This window comes from Cebus imitator, unplaced genomic scaffold (assembly GCF_001604975.1).
Source record: "Cebus imitator isolate Cc_AM_T3 unplaced genomic scaffold, Cebus_imitator-1.0 Scaffold145, whole genome shotgun sequence".
Lineage (NCBI taxonomy): Eukaryota > Metazoa > Chordata > Mammalia > Primates > Cebidae > Cebus > Cebus imitator.
Genome location: NW_016107460.1, coordinates 3,522,812 through 3,537,996, shown reverse-complemented (window position 1 = coordinate 3,537,996; position 15,185 = coordinate 3,522,812). Strand labels below are relative to the sequence as shown.

Below are 15,185 nucleotides of genomic sequence, written 5' to 3'. Positions count from 1 at the left end.
GACTTTGGCGACGCTCCCCGGCGGTGACAGCGGGCGGCGCGCGCGGGCGGCGGACGTTGGCGACGCTCCCCGGCGGTGACAGGCGGGGCGGGGCGCGGCGCGGCGGCCTCATTCCCGGGCGGGCGGGCGCCGAGGCGGCGCGGGCGGGACGAGCGGGCCGGGCCGGCGCGGCTGCCGCTCGGCGCCGCGGTCCTCGTGCCAGTGAGCGCCGCGGCCGCCGCAGCCATGACCGTGGAGTTCGAGGAGTGCGTCAAGGACTCCCCGCGCTTCAGGTGCGCCGCCGGGGTCCGCCGGGGTGGGCGCGGGCCGGGGGCGTCGCTGCCGCCTTTGTGCCCGGCGGCGGGCTGGGGAGGTCAGGTCGGGCCGGGCCGCGGCCGCCGGGGAGGGGCTGGAGGACCGGCCTCGGACAAAGCGGCGGCCCCGCCCCGCCGTGCTCCGGGGGCCGGAACAAAAGGCGCCCCTGTGCGGCCACCCCGGGGCCGTCCGCCCCGCTTTGTGTCTGCACCTCCGCGGCCTGAGCCCTCCCGGGCCCTGCGGTCCCGCTCTGGCCGGGGTCGTCTGGGTCCGTGGGGGCGTCGGCCCCTGGTCTGTGCTTCGATCTGGTGTCCAGAGCAGCGCGGGGAGGACAGGCAGCCGGAGCCGCGTTTAAGGCCTGGGCAGGCTGCGTGGAAGCCTGCAGCGTTTGAATGGCCCCGGGGCCTGGAGGGGAGGGGCCGAGGAGAGCGGGGAAGGGTCGGTGGGGGGCAGGGGCTGCGTCCACCCCGAGTGCGAGTGTTTTCCGTCGTTCCTGGCGTGCAGGTGGACACACCTGCGGGAACCAGGCGTTCACAGGCGTGTGCACAAGGGTGGCTCAGCCTCGCTTGGTGGACATTTGGCAAAGAAGCCTCTGTCCATCCTCAAGGGCGCACCTGCGTGCGGCCCCCACCGCTGCACATGTTTGTGCGGGGCGCGCCCTCGTGAGCTCTGCCCCTCTGTGCGCCTCCGTCGGGCCGCCAGGCCTTGCACAGCACGTGGGGGTGAGCCGTGCCCCTGGGCTGTGCGTGGTGCCTGCATGTAGCCTACCGATGGATGCACGCAGGCGTGTGCACGTGCCACTCCTGTGTGGGTTCACGCACTGTTAGCCACGTCACCAACAGACACACGTCAGCCTCTACACGCGTGTGCCACCACTGGGTGTGCGTCGGTGTGTGTGCACTCCTTCGACACACTTGTATGTGTGGTGCTACTGTGCAGGCATGTTTGTGCATGAACATGTTTGCACATGCGTGCTTGGTCGTGTGTGCGCGCGCGTGTGTGTGTGTGTGTGTGCGCGCGCGCGCGCGCCCACGCGCGCTGGGTTTCTTGGGACCTGCTGGCAAGTCAGCCTGTGTGTGGAGGCATGGGGAGCCTCAGCATCCCTGGAGCCCTCCCCAGGAGGCCTCAGGATCCTTGCAGTGGGAGGCTTGAGGCAGCCAGAAGAGTGGTCCCTGGCCCTGGGCCGAGGAACTGGGGCTGCCCTCTGCTCTCCCATTTTCCATTGCTGACCGGGAAAAGGGGTTGAACAACTCAGGCACCCCACGATCCTGCATTGAGGACCCAGGCTGCTGTGGGGAGGCGTGGGATGGCCTGCCTGCTGGGGGCTGAAGCACCCACCTTCTCCCTGCTTCCTCTCTCAAAAGCCTAACGATCTTCTCCCCCACACAGAGGGGCTGTGCTGCTCTGCCCGGTCAGGTGGGGTGCTGGAACTCACTCCCCTCTGATGGGCTTCTGTAGAGCAGGTTACAGGAGCTGGTTGTGGGGCCTATGGGGCTGCGGTCCGTACTGCGGGGTGGCTGGCCAGGCGTTTGCGGGTGGGCTGCCATGGGAAACTGCCTCACCCCCGCCGGGCATGGACTGGACTGGACGCTGGTCTTGGGCCGCAGAAGCCTGGCCCAGTGAGTTTTGGGGTTAGGCTGTGATTTAACTGGGGTTTGAGGGGTTCCCGGAGGCTGACCTGGGGGTCTCCTGAATGCCCATTCTCAGGGGGCCCTGAGGGTGTAACTTGAGCTTCCTGGCCTTCCACGGGGCTGGGAGGCTGGGCAGGGTGGGCGAGAGGACGTGGTCAGTAATGTGGAGCCTGGTCACCCCCGTCCTGGAAAGCGGGACCCTGTCTGCACCCTCCTGGTTTGGGGAGGGCCTAGTGGCAGCCCGGATACAGTGGGTGGGGGGCCGGGGAGCCTGCCTAGGGGAACCGCCTGGCCTCTGTTCAGCGTGCCCCTCCCCTGGGTGGGGCGTCAGGAGCTGAGTCACAACTTTGGAGGTGGGGGCAGCTTCACCCTCCTCCCCATCCTCCAAGCTGCTGAGGAAGCCTGGGCTGAGCACAGTAGAGGAGGCCCAGGTGCCCAGGGCTGAGGATGGGAGAGCTCAGGGACTTCCAGCAGTGGGTACAGCCCTCAGGGCTTCTGCCAACGACCACCCTGTCCCCATGAGCATGACTGCGAGCTCCGGGGTGCAGCTCCGCCTTTCCAGCTCTCCAGGGACACAGGTGCCCCTGGCCCAAGGGCAGCAGCTTTGGGTGCAGCTGTCCCTGCATCCGGCCCTGCTCAGGGGTGGCTGCAAATCCTGGGGCGTGGCTCTCTGCCGCATTCTTCCGGGCGATGGTCTCTTCTGGGTTCTGGGATCCTCCAGGGGAGGGGAGAAGCTGAGGCAGAGGTGGGGCTCCAGGGGCTGCAGGCTGGGCCCTGGTGGTCAGCAGATACCACAGCTAGCCTCCCTGCATTCCCTCCTGCTTTGGGATTCAGAGTCCTTTTAGCCCCTCGGGAACAGGTGAGGGCTGCTCAGAGAGGACCTGGTGTCCTGCTGGGTGGTTGGGACCCTCCAAGGTCCCTGACTGGGCAGCCTGGCGCCCGAGGCCCCAGATCCTAATTGAGGACACGCGGCATGCAACCTGAAGGCCCCTCCCCACAGGCCTGGGACACTTGGCAGCAAGGATGAAGCACCGTGGGCCCCGATGGCTTCTGCTGCCCGACCCCTGCCCGAGACCTGACCCTGGAGTCCTGCACCCCGTCCTGGCCCCAGCCCGGGCCCTGTGATGCCCAATCCCCAGGAGGCCGGCTGGCCCAGCTGGCCAGCTGAGCTGATTGTGTTGCGTGCGTGGCTGCGGGGATCCTGGCCCTGTTTCCCTGTTTCCTGCTCCCGGAGGGGGGTGGTCACGTGCCGATCCGTCTGCCTCCCATCTTCCGGGGATTCTCCCGCGGAGGCGTCTCTGGTGATGTCATGACTTAACTCTTCTCTCTCCAGGCAGCCCCACTGTCAGGCTGTTCTGGTGGGAGTGGCTATGAGGAGGATGGCCCACCCCTCTTTCTGGACTGCACCGCTTTGCAGTTGTGAGGTTGGGGGAGCCAGCGGTGTCTTTTTTCATCTGGTCTGAGGCCATCTGGCGCTGCCAGGACCAAGAGCAGCCACCCTGCCGCCCCTGCCCCGTCCTACGGTGCATGGGCACCAGGCCTGGGTGGGCTGCAGGAGTGCTGAGGGGTGAGGGGCAGGTGCCGCAGGGTTGGGGGGTCCAGATGGGTCCAGGGTCAACTCTGAGCTCCTAGAGGAGGGGCCAGCAAGGCTGGCACAGCCCCTGGTGGGCACTATCCCTGAGGGACTCCTAGCTGGCAGTCCTGGTTGAGGCTGGTCCAATCTTCTGCCCCAAGGGCACAGCAGTGCAAGTCACAGCCCATCTCGCCTCTTCCTGCCTGGGGTGGGGGAAGTGCGCTGGATGGGCATCCCAGTCCTGCCCCGGGAAGCAGGCAGGCACCTGCATCTCCCAGCCCGTTTCCTGAAAGCACCTTCCCGTGGCGGAGCCCCTCACAGAGGTCTAAGGGGGGTGAAGCCAAGCCTGGCTCCGAGGGGCCCAGGCTGCAGGTGACCCCAGCCAGCCCTGTTCTTCTCAGGGCCACCATCGACGAGGTGGAGACGGACGTGGTGGAGATTGAGGCCAAACTGGACAAGGTGAGGGGGGCCTGGAGCTCATGTGTCCAGGACTGCTCTGCGCCCCACGCCCAGCCAGACTTGGGATGGCCGCAGGGCAGGACTGGCCCTGTGGGTCTTATTAAGCCACACCTCGCATATGTGGAGCACACTCTGGTGCTCCAGGACCTGGCCCGTGTGTCTTAGCACGTGTTTTCCAGGGTGCACACGCCACACGCACATCCGTGGCTGACCCTGAGTCTCATCCCAGCCAGGAGGGGCTGGGTCGTGGTGAGTCCCTGACCCACGGTGACCGCCTGTCCCTTCTGCTGGCTGCTGGGCTGGGGATGTGGGGACAGCTGCTGTGTGGGCCCAGTCTTGGTGTCTCTGGGCTGGGGCTGGGGTGGAGAAAGGGGAGAGCACCAGGCTGTGGAGCTGGGCGTGAGGAGCCTCGCCCCTGAGCCCCATGCAGGCTGGTCCTGCTGGCTCTGGGTCCTTTGCTTGGCTCCTGGTCCCTTCCAGCTGAGTGAGGCCCTGGCGGCCCCACCCCCTCCTCCCAGACCGGCCTCCCAGCCCCAGGCAGGCCCAAGTGTGAGAAGCCTGAGCAGCAGCGGGGAGCTGGGCTGCGCGCACTGAGTCCTGGGTGCTGACAGCCCGAGTGGAGCCGCCTTGGGAGCTCTCCCTGCCTGTGTGTCTGGCCCTGTGTGGTGGCAGGCGTAGGCGCCAGTGCCCACCGTACTCACCATGCCCTGCTGGCCCGCAGCTGGTGAAGCTGTGCAGCAGCATGGTGGAGGCCGGCAAGGCCTACGTCAGCACCAGCAGGCTGTTCGTGAGCGGCGTCCGGGAGCTGTCCCAGCAGTGCCGGGGCGACACTGTCATCTCGGTGAGGGGCTGGCTGACCTCTGACCTCAAGGCGGGGTAGGGGAGAGCCCGAGTAAAGCAGCCCCTTGAGGGCGCCCAGGCCTGGGAGCAGGCGGGTGTCTGTGCCGTCGGGGGCTTGGAGGGCGTGGTTGGGCGGCCTGGGCCAGAACTGCCATCTCAGCGCAGGCCCCCATCTGCTCCTCCAGGAATGTCTGCAGAGATTTGGTGACAGCCTGCAGGAGGTGGTGAACTACCACATGGTGAGCCTGGCCTGCCTGGCCTCCTGGCCACCTGCGGCCCTCCTAGCCTGGAACCCAGCTGCATGTGCTCACTGGGAGGCCTCACTTCTGCTCCTCCAGTCTGGGGGGGGGTGTCCTAGGTTTTCGTGTCAGTGTGGGGTGGGGAACAGCCCCGGGGCTCTGCCGTGTCCCAGGCAAGGGCTACACTTGACTCTGGAGTGGGGGTGGTTTTTCCAGGGTTCCCCCAACTGGGCAGGGCTCTTGTCCCAGGCTGGCCTGGCTGCCATTTGAGTCTGGGTGACGCCAGCACTGGCGTGGATGGACACAGGACAGGCTGTGAGATGTGGGGCCAAAGCTTGGGAGTCTGAGCCACAGACTGAACAGGGGCCCTACCCCACAGGGGAGGTCCCGAGGTAAACCCAGCAGGAGGGCTCTGCTGCCCCTTTGCTCCTTCCTGGTCATGCGCAGCCCTCCTCTATGTGGGGCTCTGATTTGGAGCCCAGGATCTGGTTCCCCAGGCCCAGCCCCGGATGCTCCCGGCTCTGACCAGTGCTCCCTGCTGCAGGGATGGGCACCCTGGGCAGCCGCCCAGAACCAGGAGGCAGTGGGGCTCAGGCTGTGCCCTGAGTGCCCGAGCTGTGTGGGCCACATGAGGGGCCAGGTGGGGCAGAGAGGCAGGGCCACAGCTGCCACTGGCTGCTAACTCAGGCCTGGGGGCTGCTCCCCTGACCCCCTGAGGCCGGCTCTGCCAGGTGGGACCCACCCATGTCTGGGCCTGGGGGCAGTGCCCTCTGCTGGTGAGGAAGGGACCTTTTCTCTGGGGCCCTTTGGGGACCGACCCCAAGGATCTCTGCCCTCCTCTGCCCCTAGATCCTGTTTGACCAGGCCCAGAGGTCCGTGCGGCAGCAGCTCCACAACTTTGTCAAAGAGTGAGTGGCTCCCAGGCCCTCAGGGCCCCCAGGGCTGGGGAAGAACACTGAGGCCACGCTCCCTCCCTTGGAGGGGAGAGAGGTCTGGGCTGGAACGGGAGCACCCTGGCCCCAGGCCTCCAGGCTGCGCTGAGATTCCGAGAGGCAGAAGGCTCAGAGGTAGACAGCCGGGTGGAGCACGGGGGTTCCATGCCCTGCACAGTGGAGATGTCCAGTCCACGCTGGGTTTGCGGGTCTGGAGTCCGGGCGTGGCTGGTGTCTGGGCTGGACTGATCCTGAGGGTGAGGTGGGGAGGCGTGGAGCAGATGCGGGGGGCAGTAGGTGAGGAAGGGAGGCTGTGCCCAGGAGCAGAGAAAGGGCCCGGAGTGGAGGAGAATGGGGCTGGGCATTGTGGCTCACACTTGTAATCCCAGCATTTGGGAGGCCAAGGCCAGAGTATGCCAGGAGTTTGAGACCAACCTGGGTAACGTAATGAGCCCCCATCTCTACAAAACATAAAAAATATTAGCTGAGCTTGGTGGTGCATGCTTGTGGTTCCAGCTCCTCAGGAGGCTGAGGTGGGAGGATCACTTGAGCCCAGAAGGCAGAGGCAGCAGTGAGCCATGACTGTGCCACTGCGCTCCAGCCTGGGTGACAGAGAGACTCCGTCTGAAAAAGAAAACACCAAGAACCAAAAATTAGCCACGCATGGTGGCACACACTTGTAGCCTCAGCTACTTGGGAGGCTGAGGTGGGAGGACTGCTTGAGCTTGGGAGGTAGAGGCTGCAGTGAGCCATGATTGTGCCACTGCACTTCAGCCTGGGCGACAGAGAGACTCTGTCTCAAAATAACAGGTAGGGGGGAGGAACAGCGGGGGCGTGGGGAGGTGGGGAGGAATAACATGAGGAGAAATGCCAGATATAGGTGATGGGGAGGAAGGCAGCAAACCACACTGCCATGTATGTACCTATGCACCAGTCTAACACGTTTTTCACATGTACCCCGAAACCTAAAATGCAATTTAAAAAAACTAATTAATTAAAAAAAAAAACAGGTGGGGCACAGCAGTGGCTCACACCTGTAATCCTAGCACTTTAGGAGGCCAAGGCTGGTGCATTACCTGAGGTCAGGAGTTCGAGACCAGCCTGACCAACATGGAGAAACCTGGTTTCTACTAAAAATACAAAATTAGCCAGACGTGGTGGCACGTGCCTGTAATCCCAGCTACTTGGGAGGCCAAGGCAGGAGGATTGCTTGAACCCAGGAGGTGGAGGTTGTGGTGAGCTGAGATTTGGGCCATTGCACTCCAGCCTGGGCAACACAGCGAACCTCCATCCCCCCCCCCAAAAAAAAAAAAAAAACAACCAACATGGGCGACTGCAGAATCTAGCAGGTGCCCCTCCTTGACCTCTGACCCCACCTGGCACTTGGCCTCCAGGGACGTGCGGAAGTTCAAGGAGACCAAGAAGCAGTTTGACAAGGTTCGGGAGGACCTGGAGCTGTCCCTGGTGAGGAACGCCCAGGCCCCGAGGCACCGGCCCCACGAGGTGGAGGAAGCCACCGGGGCCCTCACTCTCACCAGGAAGTGCTTCCGACACCTGGCCCTGGACTACGTGCTCCAGGTCAGCCCCGGAAATGGGGCGGCGGGTAGGGACCAGCTATGGCGAAGGGAGGCCTCAGAGACCTTGCACAGCGGGACGGGAGGATTTGAGCAGGAGCAACGTTCCTGCTTTGCCCATGGGTGGGACCTCCGGACATGGGGAAGGACTCCAGGACCACGGGAGGATGAGGCTGGCCCAGGGCTGGGAGCTGAGGACGACCTGGGGGTCTCAGGGAACCACAAGCAGCTCAGGTGGACTCTATAGCGAAGTGCAGGGCTGGGGCTGCCTCAGCCTCGGGGGGGTTCACCTGTGGGCTCCCCCTCTGGCAGATCAACGTCCTGCAGGCCAAGAAGAAGTTTGAGATCCTGGACTCTGTGAGTGCGTGGGGGCTGCCCATGAGCACAGGCTGCTGGGCGGGGCTGGAGCGGGTGTGCTCGGGCCTCACCTGTGCTGCCCCCGCAGATGCTGTCCTTCATGCACGCCCAGTCCAGCTTCTTCCAGCAGGGCCACAGCCTCCTGCACCAGCTGGACCCCTACATGAAGAAGCTGGCAGCCGAGGTGAGCCTTTTGGGGGGCGGGGGCGGGGCCTCCGTGGCCTCCGTGGCCTTCCCTAACGCGGCCCCCAACAGCTGGACCAGCTGGTGATTGACTCTGCGGTGGAAAAGCGTGAGATGGAACGGAAGCACGCCGCGATCCAGCAGCGGGTGAGGCCGCGCAGCCGGCTCCCAGCGCTCCGGGTGCCCGGGAGGCCCCTGCATCCTCACCCCACGCCCAAGCACACACTCCCGCCTTGTCCTCCCAGCCTGTCTCTCACCTGCCCTGCCCATACCCTCTCTACGGCACAGAGGCTGCTGCCCTTTGATGTGTGCAGTGGAGGGGCATGTGTGGGTGGGGTCTCTGCTGGACTGCCACTGGGACCCGCATCTCCTTCCTTTGAGGCCGTGGTCACCTCTTTGGCCCCAGTCACCGGCCCCTTGTGGGACCTTTGCTTGCCTGCCGGACGGCAGCCCCTGCCACCACCCAGGGCAGAGGTTGGCTGCAGGCAGGAATGGCTATTTTGGGTTAAAAGCCCCTCGGGAGTTGGGGACGGGTCCGCCAGTCGCCAGGAGTTGGGGGCAGCTGTCACTCACTGGCTCTCTCCCCACCTCCTCCTGCTCCGGCCCTTCAGACACTGCTGCAGGTGAGTGAGCACTGGGCCTGGGCGGGGTGTGGCCTCGGGCGGCAGAAACCAGATGAGGCGGTGCCTTTCCCTCCCCTGCCCCGGGGGCCCTTCAGCACCAAGGACACCTCCTGCCGGCCTAATTGCTCTCCCAGTTGCCTGCGCTGTGAGAGGGGCTGGCTCTGGCCAGATCCCCGCATCCCCCGTGCAGCTGTCCCTTCCCGCCCCACGCGGCCTGGGGAGCAGGTGGCCTCGCCTCCCCTCCACTGCCCTGGCCTGCCAGACGGCAGGACACACAGGGCCCTCAGTGGCTCCCAAGCCTCCTGAATGGGGCTCTGTCTGCCCAGCTGGCCACATGAATGGGGCACTTAGGATGCAGAGGGCGGGGGGCAGCTTCCTTCCTGATCACAGCCTGCTTGTCCCTGCAGGGCTGGGGTGGGGCAGGCACTTTCGGGCCCCCAGCTGTGAAGACAAGGGGTCTGCCCATGGGTTTCCTGGCTGAGGGCAGGAAGTGGCTTTGGTGAACTGAGGTCTCCTGCCTGAGTGTGTGGCCCAAGGCCTTGTGGCAGCCTCAGACAAGGACCCCACCCCCGCCTATGCTCCAAGGAAGCCTAGAGGGTAGCAAGATCCCACAGGGGAGTGCTCAGGGGGTGGGCTCCATCCCCCAGGACTTCTCCTACGATGAGTCAAAAGTGGAATTTGACGTGGATGCGCCCAGTGGGGTGGTGATGGAGGGCTACCTCTTCAAGAGGGCCAGTAACGCTTTCAAGACCTGGAACCGGTGAGGGGCCTTCCTGGGGGGCAGGGGTCACAGCGGCCCTGGGGTGGCTCTGCCTGACTCCCTGAGTCCCCCCACCCACCTAGGCGCTGGTTCTCCATTCAGAACAGCCAGCTGGTCTACCAGAAGAAGCTCAAGGTACACTCTGGGCCTGGGCCTGATGGCTGGACGCCCCACCTGGGCCACAGGGCAGACTGGTCAATTGGGGTTGGCATGGGGCTGGAGCACTAGTGGACGTCAGAGGCCGGACGGTCAGGGAGCAGAGCTGGAGATGGGGCTTGGGGCTCGGGCGCTCGGCCTCCAGTCTCTAAGGCAAAGCAGGAAGGGGGCGGGCTGGGCTGGGGTGGGGGCTGAGGGCAGGGGCCAAAGCAGTGCTCCCACAGGACGCGCTGACCGTGGTCGTGGATGACCTCCGCCTGTGCTCTGTGAAGCCCTGCGAGGACACGGAACGCAGGTTCTGCTTCGAGGTGGTGTCACCCACCAAGTGAGGAGGCCCAGCCCGGGGGGAGGGGTCTGCGGGGGGAGCGCCTGCCCATTGGAGCTGACGCCTGCTCCCCCCACCAACCTGCAGGAGCTGCATGCTGCAGGCCGACTCTGAGAAGCTGAGGCAGGCCTGGGTGCAGGCCGTGCAGGCCAGCATCGCCTCTGCCTACCGAGAGAGCCCCGACAGCTGCTACAGCGAGGTGTGGCCCTCGGCACCCCGCCTCATGCCCATCCACCTGCATGCCACCACGGACGGCCCCGCCCCATGCCCGTGCACATGCCTGCCACCGCGGATGGCTCCTGCGGGCGGTGTGCTGCCTGTGCAGTGTGGGTGTGCATGTGTGTGTGCGCAGTCTCTGCCCACGGGAGGGTGTGCACGTGCTTGTGGAGGTGTGTGCTCCAGGGGGGGAGGGAGGGCCCTGGCTTGCGCTGGCACTTCTGGCTGGGGAGGAGGGGAGCTGCTGGGGGAACCACGCTGGCCCCTGTGGGACCGAGCAGCCCCACCCCATCCCTCAGAGGCTGGACCGCACAGCATCCCCGTCCACGAGCAGCATCGACTCCGCCACCGACCCTCGGGAGCGCAGCGTGAAGGGCGAGAGTGTGCTGCAGCGTGTACAGAATGTGGCCGGCAACAGCCAGTGTGGTGACTGTGGCCAGCCGGACCCCCGCTGGGCTTCCATCAACCTGGGCGTGCTGCTCTGCATCGAATGCTCAGGCATCCACAGGTGGGCCCCTGAGGGCTGGGCTGGGACTGGGGGGTGGGCGGGGCTGGAGGCCTTGCCTCGCCCTGACTGGTCCCTGCTTCTGCCCTCCAGGAGCCTGGGTGTCCACTGCTCCAAGGTCCGGTCCCTGACGCTGGACTCGTGGGAGCCAGAGCTGCTAAAGGTGGGCGTGGGACTCCTGAAGGCCATGGGATCCCCTTTGTGGGGACGGGAGCTGGGATCCGCAGGTCTGCGCTGATGCCTGCTCACCCGTCTCCCACCAGCTGATGTGTGAGCTTGGAAACAGCACTGTGAACCAGATCTACGAGGCCCAGTTTGAGGGCACAGGCAGCAGGAAGCCCAGCGCCAGCAGCCCCCGGTGAGGTGGGGTGCAGTCCAGATCATCGGGGAGCCCCAGCCTGGGGGCAAAGCCTCATACTCACCCCTGGTCCAGGCAGGACAAGGAGGCCTGGATCAAGGACAAATACGTGGAAAAGAAATTTCTGCGGAAGGCACCTGTGGCGCAAGCCCGGGAGGCCCCAAGACGCTGGAGGGCGCAGAAGTGCCTGCGGCCCCATAGCTCTCCCCGCGTCCCCGCTGCCCGCCGCAAGGTCCGGCTTGAGCCCGCCCTGCCCTGTGTGGCTGCTCTGTCCTCAGGTGGGAAGCTGTGCCCTGCAGGGCTGGGAGGGGCTTGCTTCGGTGGGGGATGGACTCCGTCGAGGTGCTGGGCAGGGACTCTGGGGGTCAGCTGGGGTTCCTGGCCCCACTCTGGGCCCTTCCCCCACTCTGAGCACATGGCTGCCCCTGCAGTGGGCACCCTGGAGCACAGGTTCCGCCGGGACTCCCTCTTCTGCCCTGACGAGCTGGACTCCCTCTTCTCCTACTTCGATGCAGGGGCCGCGGGGGCTGGCCCTCGCAGTAAGTGTGGGGTGGGCCCAGCCAGGTGGCAGGGCAGGGCCAGGGAGGCTGGCCTGGAGGGCACCCAGGCATGGACAGCCCTTGCTGGGGAATGGAGCAGCATCTGGATGGGTGGGGGCCTCCTGGCGACAGAGCTGGAGGCTGAGGCCCTGTTGGGGGTGAGCTGTGCAAATGTGCGTGTGGGCTGTGTGTGCCCAGTTGTGTACATGGAGCGGGTGGCCCCGGGGTGCTGGGCAGCAGAGTGTCTGCTGGCTGGCCCTCAGCCTGGGGCTCTTCTGAGGCCATGCTGCCCGGCAGTTGGGTGGAGACCTTTCAGCCTGGGCCAGCCACAGACAGGGCTGGGGGCCCACTGCAGAGGATGCCAGGTGAGCTCCAGTGAGACCTCCTGCGTGGCGAGCAGGAGGGGCGGGCTTCCCACTGGGCCTGGGCTTTGGGAGCTACCCCTGGTGCCTTTGAGCTGTTACTTGGTTTTTTTTTCTTTGCTCCTAGCCTGCAGCTGGCTCCTCCCCAGTCCCGGGTGGGAGCTGGTCTTGTCCCTAGGGGTGACTCCTGGAGGGGGAGTGGGGTTCCAGCCTTGCTGCAGGGTTCTGGGTGGAGTCGAGCCTCCCTCACTCAGGACTCCCTTCCCTGCGGACCTACAGGTCTGAGCAGCGACAGTGGCCTTGGGGGCAGCTCAGATGGCAGCTCGGATGTCCTGGCTTTCGGCGCGGGTTCCGTGGTGGACAGCGTCACTGAGGAGGGTGGGTGGCGCCTTGCCCTCGGCTGAGGACCCTGCCTAGCCCCTGGGCAACCCCAGGGAGGTCGCCTTCCCTGACCGCCCCCTCCCCACAGAGGGCGTGGAGTCAGAGGAGTCCAGCGGCGAGGCGGACGGGGACGCTGAGGCCGAGGCCTGGGGCCTGGCGGATGTGCGCGAGCTGCACCCGGGGCTCCTGGCACACCGTGCGGCGCGCGCTCGCGACCTTCCCGCACTGGCAGCGGCGCTGGCCCACGGGGCCGAGGTCAACTGGGCGGACGCGGAGGACGAGGGCAAGACACCGCTGGTGCAGGCCGTGCTAGGGGTGAGCATGGCACGGGCGCTGCGCGTAGGACACAGGTGCACACTCGCGTTTGCATCTTCTGTGGCTCCCACACGAGGGCCGCCTGTCCGCCGTGGGGACCAGGTTCGGTCCCGGCTGGGGCGCCCAAGGCTGGGGTCGGGGTGCAGAGGCGCTGCGAGAGGCCGGTATCACGGCTCCGTCTGAGTCGCTTCGGCTCCCCAGGGCTCCTTGATTGTCTGTGAGTTCCTGCTGCAAAACGGAGCGGACGTGAACCAAAGAGACAGCCGGGGCCGGGCCCCCCTGCACCACGCCACGCTGCTGGGCCGCACGGGGTGAGGCGCGCCGCCCCCGCCCCGCCCCGCCCCGCCCCGCCCCGCCCCGCCCCCGGCCCGGCCCGCCCCGCCGGGCACACCCCGCCCTCCCCGCTCAAGCCGCGACCGTGAGCGCATGCGCCTCGCCCCACGAACACACACGCCCCGTCCCCGGGCACGCCCCTCGACCGAACACGCCTCGCCCTCTCCGCTTAAGCCCCGACACGCTCCTCTGCCCTGGCCCCTCAGCCAGGTCTGCCTGTTCCTGAAGCGGGGCGCGGACCAGCACGCACTGGACCAAGAGCAGCGTGACCCGTTGGCCATCGCGGTGCAGGCGGCCAATGCCGACATCGTGACGCTGTGAGCGCGGCCGGGTCCTCGGGGCGGGGCCTCCGGGGTGGGGCGGGGCGGGCTTCCGGGGGCGGGGCCTGTGGGGCGGGGCGGGCTTCCGGGGGCGGGGCCTGTGGGCGGGGCCGGCTTCCGGGGCGGGGCCTGTGGGCGGGGCCGGCTTCCGGAGCCGCCTCACGCTGCGCCTCCCCGCAGGCTCCGTCTGGCTCGCATGGCCGAGGAAATGCGCGAGGCCGAGGCTGTCCCGGGCCCCCCGGGCGCTCTGGCGGGAAGCAGCCCCACGGAGCTCCAGTTCCGCAGGTGCATCCAGGAGTTCATCAGCCTCCACCTGGAGGAGAGCTAGGACCGGGCAGGCCGGGCAGTTGCCGCCCCGCCCGGCCCGAAGCCCCCGGCGCCCACCTGGCCGCGGCCCTGCCGGTGACCTGCGGGCCAATGCCCCGCAGACCCAGTGCCGGGGTGCTTCGGGCCCCGCTCTCCCAGGAGGAGCGCGAAGCCCCACCCAGCACTGAGTCTCTTGGAGCTTCACGATTCCCTGGGGGTGCTGCATTGTCGGGTGCCCCTGACCCCACCTGGGGAACCTCTGTCTTCAGGTCACACCTTTTCAGAGGCCTGGGTTGCTCATGTCACAAGCCACTGTTGAGACCCGTGTCACCTGTGTCCCCTGTCCTCAGGGCCTGTCACTTAGCGCCCCACTGCTACCCAGAACACTGACCTGCTAGCTGGGTCCCTCCTGCACACCCCAGAGCCCTTCCTAGGTCAGAAGGGGTGGCCCATCCAGGGAACCAACGAGTACCTCACTTAGTGACCCCAGCATTCAGGCTGGCATCACAGGTGCTGGGCGGAGGGGCTCTGGCCTGGGTCCTCAGCCCTGGCTGGACGCGGGCGTCCCAAGGCCACGTGGCTGGCCATGAAGGTCCCCGTGCCAGACTGCCCCAGCACGTCCCTGCCTCCTTTGGAGGCTCCTTCTCTCGGTACTCACCCAGAGCCTGTGCATAAAGCCACTTTGCCACTTTCCACCCAGAATCTTACGTTCTTTGTAGCGCATCGAGGGGGTTTTCTACAGACCTTGTCTGTCTTGCGTCTTTTCTCTGTGGACTCTTGAGGACGCCTCAACCCCAGCCCTGCCCCTGGCCAGCCTCACCCTTGGGTCCAGGAGTCCCTCAGCTTATTTTGCAGGGGTCGCCAATGCCTTCATGCATCCCTTCCCCGAAGATGCCCGGCAGGGAGGCAGAGCTTCCCCCACTCTGCCCATGTCAGGCTAAGGCCGGTTGGCTGGTCACTATGCAATGCTGTCCCGGGGAGGCTCCATGAGGGCACAGTGGGTGCTGGGCCTGGACCCCCAACTCCCTTGCCTGCTGCCTGTGACCCTGAAGAACAGAATTGACTCTTGCCCCTCCCTGCGTGAGCCTGGCCCTCCCTCCTGCCCCGGGCCCCTGCTGACGGGTCTCCCCCACCTCGCTGTGAATAAACCGCTTTGCCCACTGCCTGCTCCTTGGCTTCCGTGCCTCGCTCTGCTCTGTCTCCAGGGAGGGTCTGCGTGCCCTGCCCTCCCTGAGGGGCGGTCCTGAGCTGGCTGACCCTTCACCCGAAGGGATGCAAGTCACACTCCCACAGGCCGCAAGGGGTCTGATGGGGGCCTGAGCGCTTTTTTGACAAAATCTGGCTCCTGGCCAGATGTGGTGGCTCCCGCCTGTAATCCCAGCACTGTGGGAGGCCGAGGCGGGTCGATCACGAGGTCAAGAGATTGAGACCATCCTGGTCAACATGGTGAAACCCCGTCTCTACTAAAAATACAAAAAATCAGCTGGGCATGGTGGCGCGAGCCTGTAATCCCAGCTACTCAGGAGGCTGAGGCAGGAGAATTGCCTGAACCCAGGAGGCGGAGGTTGCGGTGAGCCGAGATCACGCCATTGCACTCCAGCCTG

General features: G+C 66.1%; 1 protein-coding gene across 4 annotated transcripts; it reads left to right on the top strand.

Moving 5' to 3' along the window:
• The first annotated feature begins 115 nt into the window (after nt 1–115).
• On the top strand, nt 116–14,749 carry ACAP3 (ArfGAP with coiled-coil, ankyrin repeat and PH domains 3). Of its 4 annotated transcripts, none has more exons than XM_017542552.2 (24): nt 116–272; nt 3,900–3,957; nt 4,679–4,798; nt 4,983–5,036; nt 5,886–5,944; nt 7,363–7,546; nt 7,855–7,899; nt 7,988–8,083; nt 8,155–8,229; nt 8,694–8,705; nt 9,353–9,465; nt 9,549–9,600; nt 9,846–9,946; nt 10,034–10,145; nt 10,462–10,670; nt 10,761–10,830; nt 10,931–11,025; nt 11,101–11,303; nt 11,457–11,564; nt 12,206–12,304; nt 12,396–12,622; nt 12,824–12,933; nt 13,162–13,272; nt 13,456–14,749. In XM_017542552.2, exons 1-24 carry the CDS (start codon nt 226–228, stop codon nt 13,601–13,603), a joined length of 2,508 nt encoding a protein of 835 aa, XP_017398041.1. In that variant the 5' UTR covers nt 116–225; the 3' UTR covers nt 13,604–14,749. The 4 variants fall into 4 exon arrangements, 3 of the variants coding, with proteins under 3 accessions (XP_017398041.1, XP_017398042.1, XP_017398043.1); XM_017542554.2 differs by lacking the exon at nt 116–272 and adding an exon at nt 2,116–2,503; XR_001829277.2 differs by lacking the exon at nt 12,206–12,304 and having other exon boundaries at nt 11,105–11,303.
• Nucleotides 14,750–15,185: the final 436 nt, after the last annotated feature.